Source organism: Stegastes partitus, unplaced genomic scaffold (assembly GCF_000690725.1).
Source record: "Stegastes partitus isolate 25-593 unplaced genomic scaffold, Stegastes_partitus-1.0.2 Scaffold341, whole genome shotgun sequence".
Classification (NCBI taxonomy): domain Eukaryota; kingdom Metazoa; phylum Chordata; class Actinopteri; family Pomacentridae; genus Stegastes; species Stegastes partitus.
Window position 1 is genome coordinate 151408 of NW_007578072.1, and position 18571 is coordinate 169978.

At 40.8% G+C, this 18571-nt stretch overlaps 1 protein-coding gene across 1 annotated transcript in view; it reads right to left on the bottom strand.

The window, feature by feature from the left end:
- The window catches only part of ipo11 (importin 11), a 158539-nt gene that overhangs the window by 60826 nt on the left and 79142 nt on the right, over positions 1 to 18571 (bottom strand). The window contains exon 22 of the mRNA XM_008284047.1: positions 15627 to 15703. Within this exon, the coding sequence (XP_008282269.1) occupies positions 15627 to 15703 (77 nt within the window). The remainder of the gene's footprint in view (positions 1 to 15626; positions 15704 to 18571) is intronic.

Here is an 18571-nt window from a genome sequence, read left to right on the forward strand (position 1 = left end):
GTTCTGTGTAAAAATATAGAAACTGAAGCCGTCTTACACGCTGTTCCCCTGTAGAACTCCTTTGTTATTCCACAGTGCAGATGTTTAAATATGCTGTAGCTTAGGAGGATAGAGCTGCATGTTATTTTCAACCAAATCTCTTTCCCCAGCCAAAGCTTAAAACAAACTTTCTCAATCTGAGTATTACGAAGCACCTAAACCTCATCAAACATCTTATAAAACAATGTGTTTACTCATCAAGGTTTGGCACAAAAGAGGATTAGAAGTCAGTGGTGGGCAGTGATAGAGGGGTCCGGTCTGATCGTGCTGGTTCATACAGGTGCTATTAATGTTGATGTATGCAATATGCTTTCCCCAGCCATCTGTCCACCATAGTACCGTAATGAAGGTAATGTATGCTGCCATCTGCTATCTTGTCAGGTACATAATGTATTCCGGGACCTATTTAGTCAGCACATCAGCCTATATGAATATTCAACGCTACAAACATAGTATGGGCCGAGTGCATGCGGTGGTGCCAGCGAATTAAAAGAGCACGGCTCAGGGAAAAGACAATGATTGATTTAAAAACCAAATGAGCTGGTGTCCAAACGACAGGAATGAGCGGAAACTACAAAGAGTCAAAAAGTCCGAGTGACTTCAAATGCTGTTCTACCGTTATATTCTGTAGCATGAACACTGGAGCGTGATGGTGAAAGACGGGGAACAGATCAAAGTAGCACTACAATAAAGGCTTTCTGTTAGTCAGACCAGGACATTCGTTTTATTTTCTAAAGAATAAAGCAAAGGCAACAGATTGCTTAATGCTGAGTGAATAAGGACACACAGGGTCACCGAGCATGGAAATCACAACATGTCTGCAGAACTGAGAAGGAGGCGGATGGATTGTTGTGGTTTTCTGTTAGGTCTGGGTGAAGCGTTCTTAGCAGCTGCATAATCAGCAACTGGATTGTGTTTACATGTTTTTTTTTTTCTTTCTCTCACTTAGAATTATGAGAGGCCTCTCCAAAGCTGCCCTTGTTTTAAGAAGACTTCTTATTTTTTATTGCAAATATAATATAAAAAAACTAAAATAAACTGGGCTTTTAAAGCAAGAAGCAAAAAGGTTTATGTGTACAGTTATCTCCAAACCAATAACATTCAGATCCAACAAATCTGCTACAACATGGTGTGTTGCAGTGAAACCTAAAAGAAAAAAAGAAAAAAAGAAAAAAAGAGAGACAGATTTTGATGCTGTTTCATTTCTGTACAAACAGACTTCTCAGAAACATCTACAATGGCAATAAATCCTGGAAGTTTTTTCCTTCTGAGGAGGGTTTAAATTCAAATTCCACGATACACTGCTTTAGTAAGTGATACAAAATGCTGCCTTTGGCTAAAAGCATTGATTTAACAGCCTGAAGGGAATTACCTCCATGTTTCTGCATAAGTCAACACAAACTCATGTGTTCATTAAACCCTTTTCTGTTAAAAAATTATATGTATTCAATTGATGCAACACTGACTAAATTCCTTTCTTGCATCCTATTCAAAGCAGAGTGTCTATAATAGTAAACAAAACAGGTGGATGGTTGAGCTCTGTTCCATTTATTAACAGCAAAACGACAGCTTCATCATCAAATACTGTTAAATCAATGCCAACCGAAAGGAATTCCTGCTACCTTCAGAGTACCTGCTCACAATGCATTACATAGCTTTGAGAAAGAAAGGAATTACTACATATATACTGATTTGAATTCAACACACACACACTTGTGATCACACGCCTTAGCAATGGCAATACAGGAATGAGAGTCCTTTAAGCCACATATAAATTGTTTACGCTATAGTCATTCAGAGTTACTATGTGGGAAATAAAGTACACCAAACACGTGCTAAAGTAATTGAACATAGCTCTTATCCATTTGCTTTTTGCTGTAGTTTCTAAGACAAAACTATTGTTTGTCGATCGCATGAGTCACCCAACCGAGTAACTGAACGCGTAACTGAAATAAACCAAGAGTCTACAAGAGGAGGATTTAAATCACTGGTGGGTAAACACCCGAGCATGTCTCTAAAGGCTCTGATTGGCACGAACATGGAAAGGGGCATTTCTGAGTGAGCTAAGAGTCAACACCCCAGGCGCAGTTAAAAGGCTGCTCCAGGTCAGACGGTAGGGAAACTGGTGGGGTGTGCTAAAAATGTGACAGAAGGGCAAATCTGGAGTGAAATGTAACCTTGGGATGAAGCGCTGTGGTAGAAAAACCTTTGGTAAAAAAAAAAAAAAAAAAGCTGAGACGAGCAGTGAATGGAATACGATCACATGAAGAGCAGTCGGCTGCTTCCCACCGTATTGCATCAACTGCAGTGAAAATTGCATTCTACCACTATAGATTGTTTTTTCACCCAAGTCGATGGAAAAAGAAATAAAAACACAAAAACAATAACGCTCAAAAAGTTGTGTAGTATAGTAGAGTGGTGAACTCATACATATAGTAGTAGTTGGTAGTCTGGTTCATCTCCGTCAGCAAAGTGAAGACGTGCTGCACTGATTAAACAGAGACACATCAGTCCATCTACCCAACCCTCTCTGACTCGCTTAAATTTTCATTGTATATAATATGGTTCTCTTTAAAGGTACAGTCATGACTCGATAATCTTTTTTTTTTAAATATATTTTTTTGGGCTTTTTGCCTTTATGTAGAGCAGTGGAGAGAGACAGGAAAGGGGGGAAAAGAGTGAGGGAGAGACCTGCAGCAAAGGGTCGTGAGCGGGATTCGAACTCACAACCGCTGCTTCGGGGACTGTAGCCCCTGTTCATGGGTCGCCCGCTCAACCAGGTGAGCTATACGGGCGCCCATGACTCGATAATCTGACACTAAATGTAAAACCTTCTTTTATGTCGGATAGCAAGGCTGTCGGATTGTCAAGACGGAGGTCGAGATACAAGGAGGGCTTGATGCTTGAATGGTCATTTGTTGTTAATAATTATTGTTCATAGTTGTTATATTAACTAGTAGGGCTGGTCCCAATAGCACTTTCTGGTCTCTGGATATTTGGGTCCAATTCACGATGAATATTTGGAGCAGTTGGGGGGCACTTCGACATGGTGGAAGTGTTCAGAACGCACAGGCAGTACTTGGCTGCTGATGCTAGTTTAGTTAGCGGTCACTCTTCTGTTTCCACCATCCATGTTTACTTCCATAAACACTGAGCACGCTCGCTGTGTGTGACATCGTCGTGTCCTCTTCTGCGCATGTGGGACACTTTTAGGTCGTATGAAGTTCACACAGCAGATCACATACAAGTCGCATTTAATTGGAAACGTGAACGAACTTACAAAAAATCAGATTTCACAAAAAAATCCAAATTGAGCCTTAAGTCCTGCAGTGTGAACGTAGCCAATCTGTGGGATTGTTCAGTCAGATAATTCGCCGTCATCCTGATTGGTGACATAAAATGTCATGTCGGAGTCAGAATCCAAGGCTGTCGCTATGTTAAGGCTGTTTTTAATGGGTTCTGTTCGTTTCTCCTAAAAACCTGTCAGATTGCAAGGTTTTGGATTGTTAAGGGTCGGATTATCGAGTCCTGATTGTATTTGTGACTCTACTTTTTTTCCTTTCTTTGTTTAAATTGCCTGTTGATCTACTTTCAGAACTGTTATTTTCTCCCCATTGACATTTGAGGCTACGTTTGACCGATAACATCTCAGGAGCTATTAGAGATAAAAGCCTGACATTTTCCCTGTTATTTTTCACATTTCACGTATCTCTGCATCACTAGTTGACGTCTGCATTATGCAAAGATGGAACTTTTCTTTATGGCTTCTACTTTTATTTTTTTAATTTCAACTTACCTATAATCAGAGACTGTTTGACCTACTTGTCCAATATTTCAGATTCTGAATCGATCACACGATGAGGAAAATTTAAGATTTTCATATTTATTACTTCCTGAGATGTTATCATTCAAATGTCACCTCAAATTTTAATGTGCAGGGGGGAAACAAAAGAGGAAAAAATGAAAAAAAAATGTGCTTAAAGTGGGTTGATGAGCTTATTTTTTCTTTTTTGAATCACCTCAGAAAGTATTAGATATATCAATCTAACATTTCATAGACACCATTATAAATATTCATAGGTTAGGATTAGAAAAAAAAAAGTTTCAAGCAAATCCGAGACGGTTGAGCAGAAGTTCCCTCATGATTTGAGATTAAATAACCCACATACACTAAGACCTTTAGTTCACTCGGAAAATTCTGCTTGATTTGCATGAATATGTAAAAGGAAGATAGTAAATTGAGTGAATATGTTGGGCAGTCCTTTATCCTGCTCTACAAGCTGATTTCCATGTGGCAACGTAAATCAAATAATTCCTCGTCTTTCATGCAGGCCACAAAGAAAGCAACAGATGCACAGAGCCAAACACCAATTTGCAATTTCTCAGTGGTTAATAATTGAAACTCCTTAAATGCAGATAATAAATGAAAATAGTGCAGATAAGACTACAGAATCCTACAGACTCAAGGGTTTGCTATACTTGGCAGGCCAGCTGCAGGCTATGATCGTCTAGTTCTTGATCCCAATAGCTAGACGTATTGGTCTGGCATATTTTATACACAACAGCCATTCAAAGAGCTTTATGTTATGCTATATATGACTAGAGTGACTGACATCCCCATATAGACAATTTAAAAGTCATCCAGAGTAAACATACCAAACAATATGCACACCTGTTTGATATTAAATCACGTCAATGCAGTTTATAGAAACGTGACCTCCAACAACACACAGCGACTCTGATGAACCGGAGAACACGCTGTTGCTTTGCTGCCTGTGGAAACACTGTCACGCGTTCTATCACACCTCAGTGACACAATATGATTACACTCAAAACTGCTTAATCTTTTATCCACAAGCAAAGTCTCACATGCTCTACTTGCTTTCATGCCCGAGGTAAATAAATGCTTTTGACAGATTTCTGATCTCTGTCCCTCTACGATGGCACCACCACCACAACCGATGTCGTGATTTGCCGATAAGCCATGCACACGCTGCGGCAATAGCCTCTGAGTTTTGTATGAATATCAACACGCAAAGGAGGCAGAGGCACAAGTATTCATAAAAAGAGGAAAGAATGAATTGAATTCTCATTCTGGGCTGGAGATAGGTCAGCCAGCTCAGACGACTGAGGCCCGGACTTGATAAGGCTTTCATCATTCCTCCCCCTTCACTGTTGCAAATGAACCCGAGGCACCCAGAGTGTCTATATATGAATACAAACAGCCTGACAAAATAACACTGCGTCTGGTTATTGGAAGTAAATTCGCTTCCATTTCCACACAGCCTCCCAAAATATTTTCAATGCGACACTAATACGACTGGGACAAAAGGGAGGTGGATTTGCGGACACTCAACCTCTGCATATCTGCTTCCGTCCTGTAGCGACACAACAGCTCCATAAACGCGAGTCTTACCATTGTTGCTCAAGAAGCTCTTCTTTGGCTCTTGGTTGTGATTTGTCGTACAATAAAGATGTGAAAAAATGCAGTCCTAGTGGTGTCTGATTCTATTGAATTTTAAAGTTTCTTGCTTATTTCCACCTATTAAATGGATCAGACATTATCCACACGAGTGAAGAAAGCATTTGTAGCGGATTCATCCATCCATCATCTATACACCGCTTAGTCCTCACTAGGGTCGTGGGGGGCTGGAGTCTATCCCAGCTGACTCAGGGTGAAGGCAGGGGACACCCTGGACAGGTAACCAGTCTATCACAGGGCTACACTTAGAGACAGACAACCAAGCACACTCACATTCACACCTACGGACAATTTAGAATCACCAATTAACCTCAACATGTTTTTGGACCTTGTGGGAGGAAGCCGGAGAACCCGGAGAGAACCCACGCTGCACGGGGAGAACATGCAAACTCCACGCAGAAAGATTCCGGTACCCCCACCAGGACGCGAACTGGCAACCTTCTTGCTGCGAGGCAACAGTGCTAACCACCTTGCAGCCCTTTGTAGCAGATTGCAGTCTAGAAATCCTCTGCAACACCATTACATTTGCGATGTGCTCATTCGTCTTTTATTAAAACTGTGTTCACTGAAGGTAGGTATCCTTAGCTGTGTTTCAATAGCATTGAATTAAAGTGAAATGTATTCTAGCATTTTGTTCTTTTGTGCAAAGAAATGGACTAAATATTAAAAAAGCCTGAGGAGTATAAGTCTAAGTCATAATGAGCTGTTTTGCTAAATACTACAAAAGCAATTAAATTTTCACAATGATGTGGCAACGGGGGGACACAGTCACCCTCTCCACACACACACACACATCGTCATAATCAAATAGTTACAAAAACAGCTGCTAAAGCACTGATTAAGCTTTAGTCAGTACATCCTTCATAGCCCTGGGCATATGCTGCAAAATCCGCTTCGGTTATCAACATTAGCAGGAAAATGAGCCTCACATCTGACTGTGATAACAGCCCCTGAAGTATCTCTAATGTTTGTTGGGGACACTGCTAAAATTTATGGTCATCTTCCAACCCCGTTTTCATTTTTTATTTTTTTTGCTTTACAACGCGTGACGTGGTTGACAATGTTTGCAATGCGAGGAAAGTTAACGGATACTGAAAAGCGGTGCCAGGATCTGTGCTGATGTGCGACAAGGACAGATGGTGTTTGTTGGGATCTTTTAAGCCAGCCAGTCACAGAAAGTTTGAGTTCAGTAAAATCCTGTGTTGGAGTTTTAACACCTAATAAAAGTATGTGCAAAAGTGACTATTTATTAATTTTTTTAGCCTTTATTTATACAGGAGAAAAGCCCCAATGAGAGTAGATACTCTCTTTGTCATGGGTGCCCTCTAAGCATGACGATAAGCAAAAAAACTAATTTTTCAGCTTTGACTAAATACAGACTAAAATACAAAGAGTAGATATTTACACAGACTCTCACATACAGAATAAACGCCACAAACAATCAAAATAAAACACTCTACACATACAGAATAAACAATCATAAGTTAGAGAAAGTGTACAAGTTAAAATTAAGGAAATCAAGTACACTCGTACTGCTCCATGTTGGACACCAGGGCCTTAAACCTGTCATACGTGATTAGACTAATCTAATCTCAACAGGTTTTGAATTTTGTTCCAATACTTGGGTTCATAATGTTTAAAAGCTTCTCAGTTTTAATGAGTGTGTTTTCCAAGACTATAAAATCTTGGGCCCTAGTTTGATGAAAAATTGATCTATAATTAAAAAGACAAGTAGAATATTCAGGTAATTTTCCTAACAATGCTTTGTAAGATGAATAAAATGCAACTATTGGTGTTGTGCCAACCGTTGCAGATCAGCTGGAGCATCCCAACAAGTGCTAGTCCATTTAAAACCAACACCAACACGACACCAAACGTCTAATAGTGTGTGTAAATATATGGGGGTTTTTTCTCTCTCTCTTAAACGCATCTGAAGCTTAATCTAGTAAAATAGTGGTGGAAGCAGGTAGCCCTGGCCTGAGCACTTGTAAATCTCTTGCTGATAACATTACAGCTGCATCCCCTGATAAGAAGGGAAATAATTCTCTTTGCTCGACAAGACTAATATGTGTAAGGTTGGGTGCAAATGTAAAAATGTACACCTAATTAAACTCCGTGCAGTATTGTAGCACTCAGAGTGGGTTCAAACTCAAGGCAGCACTTACGGGGAGCCGATTATATATAATAAAACAAAGCATGGTAATTGAAAATGTTCATAACCGATTGGTTTTAACACAGAGGAAAAACAGCCAAGACGACCGTGTCCGCTGCTGGCCACATGCCTATCTAATGATACGCCTTAAAGATGTACTTGGGGATAGAAAAAGTAGCTCTGCAGCTCCACAGACACAGCTTACTTTTCCAGGTTTTACTATACACAAAGGGAGACCATAAAAAAAATGACAACAACATGGTCAATAGAAGCCTCTGCTTTAAGTCTGAAAAGATCTGGATGAGTAATCATGCCTGAGAAAGGCAATGAAGTGGCAAACATCAACTTTACAGGAAGACCCCAGTGTATGAAATGACAGCAATGATGAGAGCTGAAAACTCCCAGCGCCGTGACCGGGAAAACTCTGAAACGTCTCACTTTGATAAGCAGCTCAAGGTCAAACTGGGAAAATAAATCTTAAGAGATTTCAATAGCAAAGAATAGCAATCACAGATTATGGCATTAAAGTTTTGGAAAAATTAGAAAAAAAAAAAAGATCAATACATCGAATTGCAAACAATAAATTACAGACCACACAATCCCAGCATGAGCTGTTTCAGTATAGCCTCCATCTCTGCATTAAAATGCCCAACATCTGTAAAAGTTGTAATTAAAGTCATTATTCCAGTTGAACAGCCTGTAATAAAAAGGTGGTGCTCTAATGGGGGTGTCCAGGTTGATCAATGAAGCACATAAGCTGGGCAGTTAACTGTGAGACTACGTTATGAAGAAATGGTAGCGATTCCCTCACAGGCCTGTCGTGGCGATGCTCTGAGGTGTCCACCAGTTAATGCCAACTGATAAGATCATCGAATGTTCTGCACTGCCTAATGCAGTCTTATTACTTTTAAAAAAAGAGCAGCAGGCTACTAGCACCGACACAGTGAACTATTCTGATCAACAGTTACTCACTCCAGCATCATAAATGTGAGCAGTGGCTCCTTTTTTTGTGGTCACCTTTGAAATAATGAACCAAAAATCCAACATGATGCAGCGACCATTAATGCTAATGAAATGATCTTTAACTGCAACGTTAAAGACTATTAATAGAGACAATCCATGCTCATATACATGCATGTTGTAATGTTACCATCTACCTAGATCTGCGAGGGTCAGCATTACAAGCATGCCCTGAGCATCCATCTATCTATCATCTATACACCGCTTAATCCTCACTAGGGTCATGGGGGGCTGGAGTCTATTCCAGCTGACTCAGGGTGAAGGCAGGGGACACCCTGGACAGGTCACCAGTCTATCACAGGGCTACACTTAGAGACAGACAACCACCTATGGACAATTTAGAATCACCAATTAGCTTCAAAGTGTTTTCGGACCTTGTGGGAGGAAGCCGGAGAACTCGGAGAGAACCCACGCTGCACGGGGAGAACATGCAAACTCCAAGCAGAAAGATTCCGGGTGTCCTCACTGGGATGCGAACTGGCGACCTTCTAGCTGCCCTGAGCATGTGCCAGGAAAACAAGTTTGGTTTAAGAAAAGAGCACATAAAGATCCTCCACATTCACACCTTAACAGAGTTGTAATTGAAGTAGTCACTGCCGGACAACAGAGTCCAAACAAAGTGAGAAGTCCTAAATTCTCCAGAAATCCTGTGCTATGTCTGCCTACTGAGCTCAGCACACCTCAGGAACATTCACTGATCTGTAAGTAGCTACTATACAAGGTGGATAATTCCACATTTTTCTCTCTGTAGGGACAAGACAGTCTGGTCTGTAGGCTTCTCCAAGCTTCCTCCTAACCAGTAAGTTGGCTGGAGTGGTCATCACCTGAAAATTGGATTCATCAACCCAATCATCAACAGTCCAATCCTTGTGATCCCCAGCAAAGAGTAACCAGGTTTCCTCTGCCTTTCGTTGATGAAGGGCTTCTTCCATGCCCTGTGTGACTTCAGACCAGCTTCAAGAAGTCGGTTTCAAACTGTACTTGTCAAACAAGTCACATTTCTTGACAGCGCCCACTCATTTTTAAGACGACGGTCATCTCGTGGGGTAGAAAGACATTTCCTGTTGCGATCAGCTAGCGATTTGGTAGCACCATGTAGGGCTTGTTTTTTCTTGGTGTAATGAACGGCTGTCTTGGAGATCTTCAGTTTGTTTTGCTACCTGTCTCTCACTTTTCCAGCATTGCCAAGAAAGCTGCCTTTGTGGCTTCACATAACTCTTTTGTTTTAGGCGTTATGTGAGAGCTGACAACTTCTGAGTTGAATGTAAGCAGGAAACCACTCAAGGCCTTTGCATGTGCAGTGCTGCTTATGACATGAAATGGCCTCTTATATACCTTACAGGGAATACAATTAAGTTTCAGCATGTCAAATAGGACATAAAGTATGATGTAATCAGCTGCATTTTTTTGTCGTGTTCATTGTATTCTTCAGGTAATGTACCTTTAGTGGTACCAGGCACTAAAATGAACAAGACACTGAAGAAAACAAGGGTGACTGTATATATAAAATCAAGTAGTCCAAACCCAGTGTTCTGTGATATTCTCCTAGGGTTGAAGTATTTTAGCTGTTGTTCCTCTTTGTTTTTGAGGCAAACGTCTGTTTTCAATAAAACCCTCGAGAGGTTCATCAGCAAAAAAGCTTTCCTTTGGCGTTTACTTTAAAAGCAAAGTAAGTGCTGAGCTTCTCAACACTGAGAAACATGACAAAGCAAAATAAAATGGCAAAGAAATAAATGAATCCTCCAGCTCTTTCAGCTGCTGACACCTATTGGTGTAATGTAAACAAATAAACAAAATCATACCTGTTTACTCTCTATCACCACCAGTCAGTGCACCACACATCGCCTAAATGTGTCTGAGTTCAGAGCGCCGTGGCGCTGATACTGAGCGCAGTGGTAGTCTAACAATTTAGCCAAAGCAAGGCTCTTGACATTCTAATTAGGGAATTTGCTGCTTCAGTTTAGCGGTGATGGAGCAGGGCTCTTTATCAGGCAGGCCAGGCCTCATACCTGGCAAGCTGTGACATTCGACTGAGCCAGATTCTGTGAATGGCCCACATCCCTCCACTGCTCTCCACGGACTAAATAAATGAACCACCGGATGTTCTGGTGAAAACCAGTCAAAGATGATGACTGAACAAAGATTCATGAAAAAGATAGATTAAATAACAAATTCATTTCCTTTAGATTTCTTTCATGAATATATGCAAATAATGCATTGAATTAAAAATGAGTTTCTATCTATTTTCATGTTCAAAGCGTTAAAAGGACACATTGTAAAATCGTGTGTGATTTGTTCTGACCTGCGATCAACCCTCTGAGCTCGTCTTTCATAACAGCAGCTTTCAGTTTTCCCTCTAATACTTGCACAGGCAACCTAATTACATTCAACACAATTAATACGCTGTAAATGCTCTGATGTAACCATAAGAAAACAGCATTTTTTTCCCCATCACACAGGACACAGGAAAAGAAAACAAAGTGTGGAGAAAGCACTAAGTGCTGACAAGTGGCTGTAATTTGCAAATCTGATCGACTCGGTTATTCCACTAATTAACGTGGCCACAAATGCAGACTGGTAACAACAGAAAGAGCTGCTCATATGCAAATGTTAAAATCCACAAATGCTACAACGGTTAAAACTTTTACTGATAGTAAAGCATCGTGTTGTCTGTGAAGATTCTCAGTCATCCGGGTCATGGTTATTCTCGTGGATTATTCGTAGCAACTGGACTTGCTTGAGTTCCTTGAAGACGTTTAGACTCTCATCCAAGAGTTCCAGATGCTTGTATCCTTAAGGATTCCTTAACACATGAGTTTCGGTTTCAACTGGGGGTTTGTTGCTCCTCCCCCTCGTTATGTGAGTCATTAGTGCTTCCCCTGTCACTCATTTAAAGACAACAACGTATAGATTTTGGCCAGGGAGGACAGATGGTTTGAGAGAGGGGTGAAAGAAGCCATCTATGTCCACCTGGACAGACCATCCCTCAACAGAGGTGGAGGTCTGAGGCATCACCTCTCATCTGTTTGCAATTCAGTCCTAAGATCCCTCCCCAGGAAGATGAAACCACATCCACACCGAGCCACAAAAGACCCTAACGAAGCCCTTTGCGGCAGGGGGAGCACTAACGACTCACATAACGAGGGGGAGGAGCAATAAACCTCCAATTGAAACCGAAACTCAGGTGTTAATGGCTCCTTTAGGATAGAAGTATGTGGAACTCCCAACTAGTCAGTCAGAGCTGATGAAGCCTCTTGGATGAGAGGTGGAACGTCTTCAAGGAACTCAAGCAAGTCCAGCTGCTACGATTAAACTACCAGAATAAAGTATCCAGGATATGACACGTGTAAGATATGATCAAAAGCCTAACAACAAACTTTTAAATGATGCAGTACGTCACTACAGTAAAAGCGTAAATAAATAAGTTCTGCTTTTCCATGACGATCTTACAACGTGGTGTGGTTGGAAGCTGAATTGAACCCTGTGTTGATAGTTCTTAACTCTATCAGTTAAGTAGTTATTAATATGTGGACCATCATCTCAGATTAAAACACATTAAGGAGCTTAAGAAAAGACGACAAGTTTGGCTGGTTGATGCGACGCTGGCAGCATCAGAGCGTGCACGCCATGTTCAAGTACCAGAAGGTGCAACAGCGAAAATTCCTCAAACTGAGCCTATATTTTGTTCCATAAATGCACAAATGTGATTTTAAAAAAAATGCTTAGGAGAGGAACAAACTACAGCTGCAATGCATTTGCCTGGCATTTGTTGTTTTTCTTTTTTTACATTACTAATGGAATGCTGTTACCTTGTACCTGGAGAGATGTGAAAGCTTTTTTCTTTTCTTTGCTTTAATGTGTCTGTCACAGCCAGAGAAAAGCAGCACTCATCTCTACTGAACCAAATATTGGCAAAAAAAAAAAAAAAAAGGAGAAAAAAGGTCCCCGTAGTAAACACAGAAAATGGTAATAATAGTAAGCAAATATGGGTCACGAAATGAGCCCATTTCTATTTTATGCTGACCAGGATGGACAACAGGATGCATTGTAAGTGGACAGCAATAGTTTTGTCTCCATTGTTAGGTGTGATGGAAAAGTATTTATTTTATAGTCGGGAAGCCTGAACGTATTCAACGGGTCCGTGAATAAAAAGACGGATCGCAACGTGGCATTGTTGGTTTAAAAATGATTTGAGCAACGAATCAGTGATCTAAGTAGTGCCTATTAGCTGCGTAATTTGTGACTAATCGCTATGTGTGTTCAACTGTATATAAGGGAGATGTGAAATAAATGGAGCAGATAAACGATATCAACACGTAAACCTAAGAACTCATGTATGGCACAATCAAAGCATCAATATTTACATACATCCATATGACCACCCTTATTGTTTTTATACATTATTCCATCCTGTATTCTGTTTCCACGTGCTAACCTCTAACCATTATCCAGAACGACGCTGCTGCTCGAGTCCCGACTAGAACCAGGCAGTAACGACCATATTAATCCAGTGCTCAAGTCTCTGCACTGGCTTCCTGTTGCTCAGAGAATTGACTTTAAAACAGCTTTGCTTGTGTACAAATCTCTTCATGGTCTTGTACCAAAGTACATCTCTGACATGTCAGTGCCATATGAACCATCTCGGGCTCTGAGAACCTCAGGGAGGGTCTCCTGCTGGTGCCCAGAGTCAGGACCAAACACAGTGAAGCTAGAACAGGGGTGCCCAATCCTGGTCCTCCAGAGCCCCTATCCAGCATGTTTTAGATGCTTCCCTCTTCCAACACACCTGATTCAAATGATCAGCTCATCATCAAGCTCTGCAGAAGCCTGATAACGATCCTGATCATGTGAATCAGGTGTTGGAAGAGGGAAACATCTATAACATGCCGGACTGTGGCCCTCGAGGACCAGGATTGGGCACCCCTGAGCTAGAACTACTACTACTACTACTACGACTACTACTACTACTACTACTACTCTGAGAACCTCAGGGAGGGTCTCCTGCTGGTGCCCAGAATCAGGACCAAACACGGTGAGGCTGCGTTCCAGCATCATGCAGCTAAAATCTGGAACAGTCTTTCAGAAGATGTGAGACAGGCCACAGACTCTGGCTGAAAACATCTCTATTTAGTTGAGCATCTGACAGCTGAAAGTATTTCATCTGTACTCTTCTTCTATATTTATGTTTTTATGGATTGATTTCATCTGCCTCTTTGCTTTTAATGTAATTAATTAATAATGGTGTTTATGTTCTGTGGACTGATTTTATCTGTCTTCTTATACGTTTGTGTGAAGCACTTACCTCGGGTATGAAATGAAATGAAAAATACTTTATTTATCCCGGAAGGGAAATTCAATAAAATTGTGTATGAATTGTGCTATACAAATAAACCTGCCTTGCCTCACCCGAGTCCTGCCTTTCATTTCCAACCATCCCACCTTCCACTTTCTCTGTCCTTTAATCCGACACCCTCTTTCCAATATTCCCGTCTCCTGTCCTTCACTCCACTGTTAAATCCTCTTACATCTGTAATACGGCGGCTTATTAGTGTTCACTAATTACTTGACAGCTCTTCATCAATCATGCGTGATCAATGAGGGGTGACATTTCTCAGTCCTATTGTCCAACTGCTACGAGTATATTCATGTTGTTTAGTTGACTTGTTTTCATATTTATTCTCACAGTTGTTTTATTGTTTTGGATTCATATTGTGATCGTCCCTGCCAACATGCCTTAAAGAGAATTTAAAAAGCACAGTTTTTCTTTAAAGTTTGCCAGTGCTGGGGTTTTGCATGCCTTTGTGGCTACAGTGGGGCTTTTTTTTGTCACCTTCCAGCCTCCTCTGTGTAATTTTCTGTTTGGTCTAAAATTTAACAGGACTAGTTGTGACGCTTTGCAAAAAAAAGAAAGTTTCCCCTTTGCTTCTCTGTTCATTGCCTCGGTTTCCCTGTTTCTGTTCAGCACAAGATAAGAGCTTCTCTTATCTTTCCATCCATCCGTGTCCAAGCTCCTCCAATAAATAACCTTTATTTTTAATGTCACGTTTTCTTCACCAATTGCCATCACTTTTTAAATAATTCATCCCCATCCACCACCACTTTGTTGTTCCATCAAGCTCTCCCCCTTTTCTTGATCCTACTTTAATTCCCTCCTCCTTCGTTTTTCCTCTTCTGCGTCCCGTGGATTCCCAGTCCGCGCAATAAGTGATCAAATGCTCCGGCAAGCCAATCAGGCTACACTAGCGGTCATATTAATCTGACTCACTGGTTATGTGCAGGAGCACTAAATCAATACCGTTCCTCATCCCACTGAGGGCCACACAAGCACACGCGCCGCTACAGACTACAGCATGCGAGGTGTCCCAATGCTCTGGGCCTGTGATAAATCATCCAGCCAGTTTCGTTCAATCTGCCACCCCTCACAGCTGCCTACAGACCTGGAGTAGTGGCTCTGACGCCTCGAGGCGACCGCAAAGCCACAACTGTGATCTTTACGAGCTACGATTGCCTGAAGTAATGAGACTATGAGAATTAAGTCCATGGCGGTGGATGATTGCTGCTACCGTCGCCGTTCTTTGTGGTTTGAAAGGTGCTTGATTACATAATGCCGGCTTTATTTTCAATTTTCTAAATGAACTGTTTCTGTTTTTCCTCTGAACTGTAGATACCATCCAACTCAAACCATGTTATAAAGGAATCAATATTTTGCCTTCATGCTACTCAAACTGCAAAATCCATTAAAGACACACTTTTTCTTTATATAATTATGAAACCACTCCTTTCTTTACATAAAATTCAGTTCTATCTTGATGCATGTTAACCATTAAGTGACATGAGAGAGGGAGGGAAAAAAAAATGTTTGCACACACACACACACACACACCACACTAAGCCACACTGACCAGCAAACAAAGCAATCTCATGTGAGCTCACCCAGCAACGCTGACATGTTCTGGAAAATTCGAAGCAGCTCCGGGGTGATGGCTGGGCTGTTCTCCAAAGTCACCAACCTGCATGATGTGAGAGACGAACAGAGGAGAGCAGTCAGAGGGGGAAGTAAAAAGAAACATGAGGAAGGGAACAAGGAAAAGAATAAAAAATAAAAAATAAAAATAACAAAAAGGGAATAAGAGATGATGCGAGATAGAGTGCAGAAGACATAGATTAAAGACAATGGGATATGAAATACAACAGGATGAACATGGGGATCACAAAGGTGGGAAAACATAACACACGGAGGTGTCAAAGAGAAAAGGGAAAAAGGAGGAAAGCGATGTTGGCGGTTTGCTCAGTGGTGCAACAAATCTGATAACAAGAAACATGTTATGTGAAGCCTGATGGATTCAAGCAGTACAGAGACACAACGTTGACATTCTTACATATTTTACTATGAAGTAGAGCCAATATTTGAGAGTTTCGGCTACTGCTGAGACTAACTGAGCAACTTCATGTCAGAGAGGGGGCTGTAACTCATTCTGGGTTTTTCATTTTAAAATGTTTTACATACCGAATAAGCAATTAAGGTCGTGACTCGATAATCCGACACTAAATGTAAAGCCTTCTTTTATGTCGGATAGCAAGGCTGTTGGATTGTCAAGACGGAGATCGAGATACAAGGAGGGCTTGATGCTTGAAGGCTCATTTGTTGTTAATATTTATTGTTTATAGTTGTTATAATAACTAGTGTATTGTTAGAACACTAGGCATCACTGGATTTCATGCCTAATTGATCAGTGAGCTTGTGCACAGGCCCGTCAGTGGGGGAACGCTCCAACAGGGTGGAAGTACATGCAGTATTTGGCTGCCGATGCCAGTTTAGTTAGCGGTCACACTTCTGTTTCCACCATCGGCGGCGGGGGAATGGCAGATACGCTCCATCATTACCATCTATGTTTACTTCCGCAAACACTCGCTCGCTGTGTGTGACGTCATCGTGTCCTCTTCTGCGCATGCGGGACACTTTTGGGTCGTATGAAGTTCACACAGCAGATCACATACAAGTCGTATTGAACTTGAAATGTGAACGAACTCGCAAAAAAATCGGATTTCACAAAAAATCCGAATTGAGCATCAAGTCCTGCAGTGTGAACGAAGCCAATCTGTGGGATTGTTCAGTCAGATAATACGCCGTTATCCTGATTGGTGACATTAAATGTCATGTCGGAGTCGGAATCCAAGGCTGTCGGTATGTTAAGGCTCTTTTCATGGGTTCTGTTTGTTTTTCCTAAAAACCTGTCGGATAGCAAGGTTTTCAGATTGTTAAGGGTCGGATTATCGAGTCATGACTGTCATTATATTTGCTAATAAAAGAGAATAAACCTGAGTTGTCATTGGGTTTTGACTGCCCCACACATAACTATAGATAAGCATAAATATATGGTGATGATGGATTCATCAGGTCTCTCACCTCATGTCCAGTCATATGTGATGGATTGTCAAGGTTATTGGTATAATGAGATTTATGGTAAGTATCTAATAGGGTCAGTCTGTGTCAACTCAAAGAATTCATGAAATACGATGACGCACTACACTTTTATTCAGAGCTTTTTTGTTAATTGGGACCCCAAACTAAGTACTGAAAAATATTTTTTGGCTGAATTTTGCAGAGTATTAGAACAATGTTTTGTATTTTCACCTTTTAAAAAAATGGTTTTAGCTTGGAATCCATTTTAATTTGTCCAGAAATATAATTATCAGAACCATGAACTCTAATGAGGACACAGAGAAAATAGCCTATAGCAGATCTAGGTGGTCGATTGACTCTAGCAGAGGACAACTTTTTAAGTGTTGGACCTTAAAAATGAAAAAAAAAAAAAAAAAAGCACAACGTCACAAAAATCTCCCAAAAGTCAGAAACTTAGTTTTGAGCCCATGAGGTCAGTATATATTTACATTTTGATTTCGTTAAGAGAGATATGTGTAATTACTAATTCTCAGCAATAGTACGGGGCGTGTTTGTACTTTTTTTTGTTGATTATCCAGCTTTGATTTGGTCGTACATGTATGTCTAAAAAAAATAAACTGTAGATCTATTCATTATGCAGCAGAGTAAAAACTAAAATACACAAACAGATGATCCAATAACATGAAATAAACTACTTTTAGTTGAAGTCTGTAAACTGGGAGGGGAAAAAAACACATTTTTGAGGTGCAACAGTTGCTTCTAAGAACACAGTTCATCAAAAACTCCACAAAGTCGCCCGATTTTACCAACAACTACTCAAGATGACTAGACATGAGCACGGCAGACATTGAGGCAGACAGAGAGAGAACATCTAATCAAAGATAAAGGCAAGAGAAAATGACATTGACTCTGTAAACAAGGCAAACAAATATTTCGGGCACAATTGTTTGTGAGACAGGATAAGAGACAGGACAGAGACGTAGGACTGAGGCTATGTGCTACGAACACACAGCATGAAAAAACAATGAAGCTCTCCACGGGGACAGACAAAAAAAAAAAAAAGAGAGAGATTAAGGAGGGAGTTTAAAAGCAAAGAGATGATGGCAGAACAATAAAAGGCAACCCTGACAAGTTCTGCAATTGCAGAAGTGACATTTGCAAAAGTGAGCATACTGTTCTGTAGTGGGTTGTTGAGATAGCTTTAAAATGGCACGCTCCCAAAACAGTAGCATGAAGACGAGACCGTGGGCCACCCAAATTATCAACAGCTTTATCATGAGTGGTGGCCGGTGACGAAGCAAATTCCAAGTAGACGTAGTGGGCAGCCCATTAACCATGACTTATCTGTAAAGTGTTTGCATTTGGTTTCTGGATGTGTCCTCAACACGAGTGAGCAACGGAGGCTGATGACTCATATGACAAAGAAAAGACCCCTGAATGAACGAAGCCATAGAAAAAAGGGCAAAGAGATAAA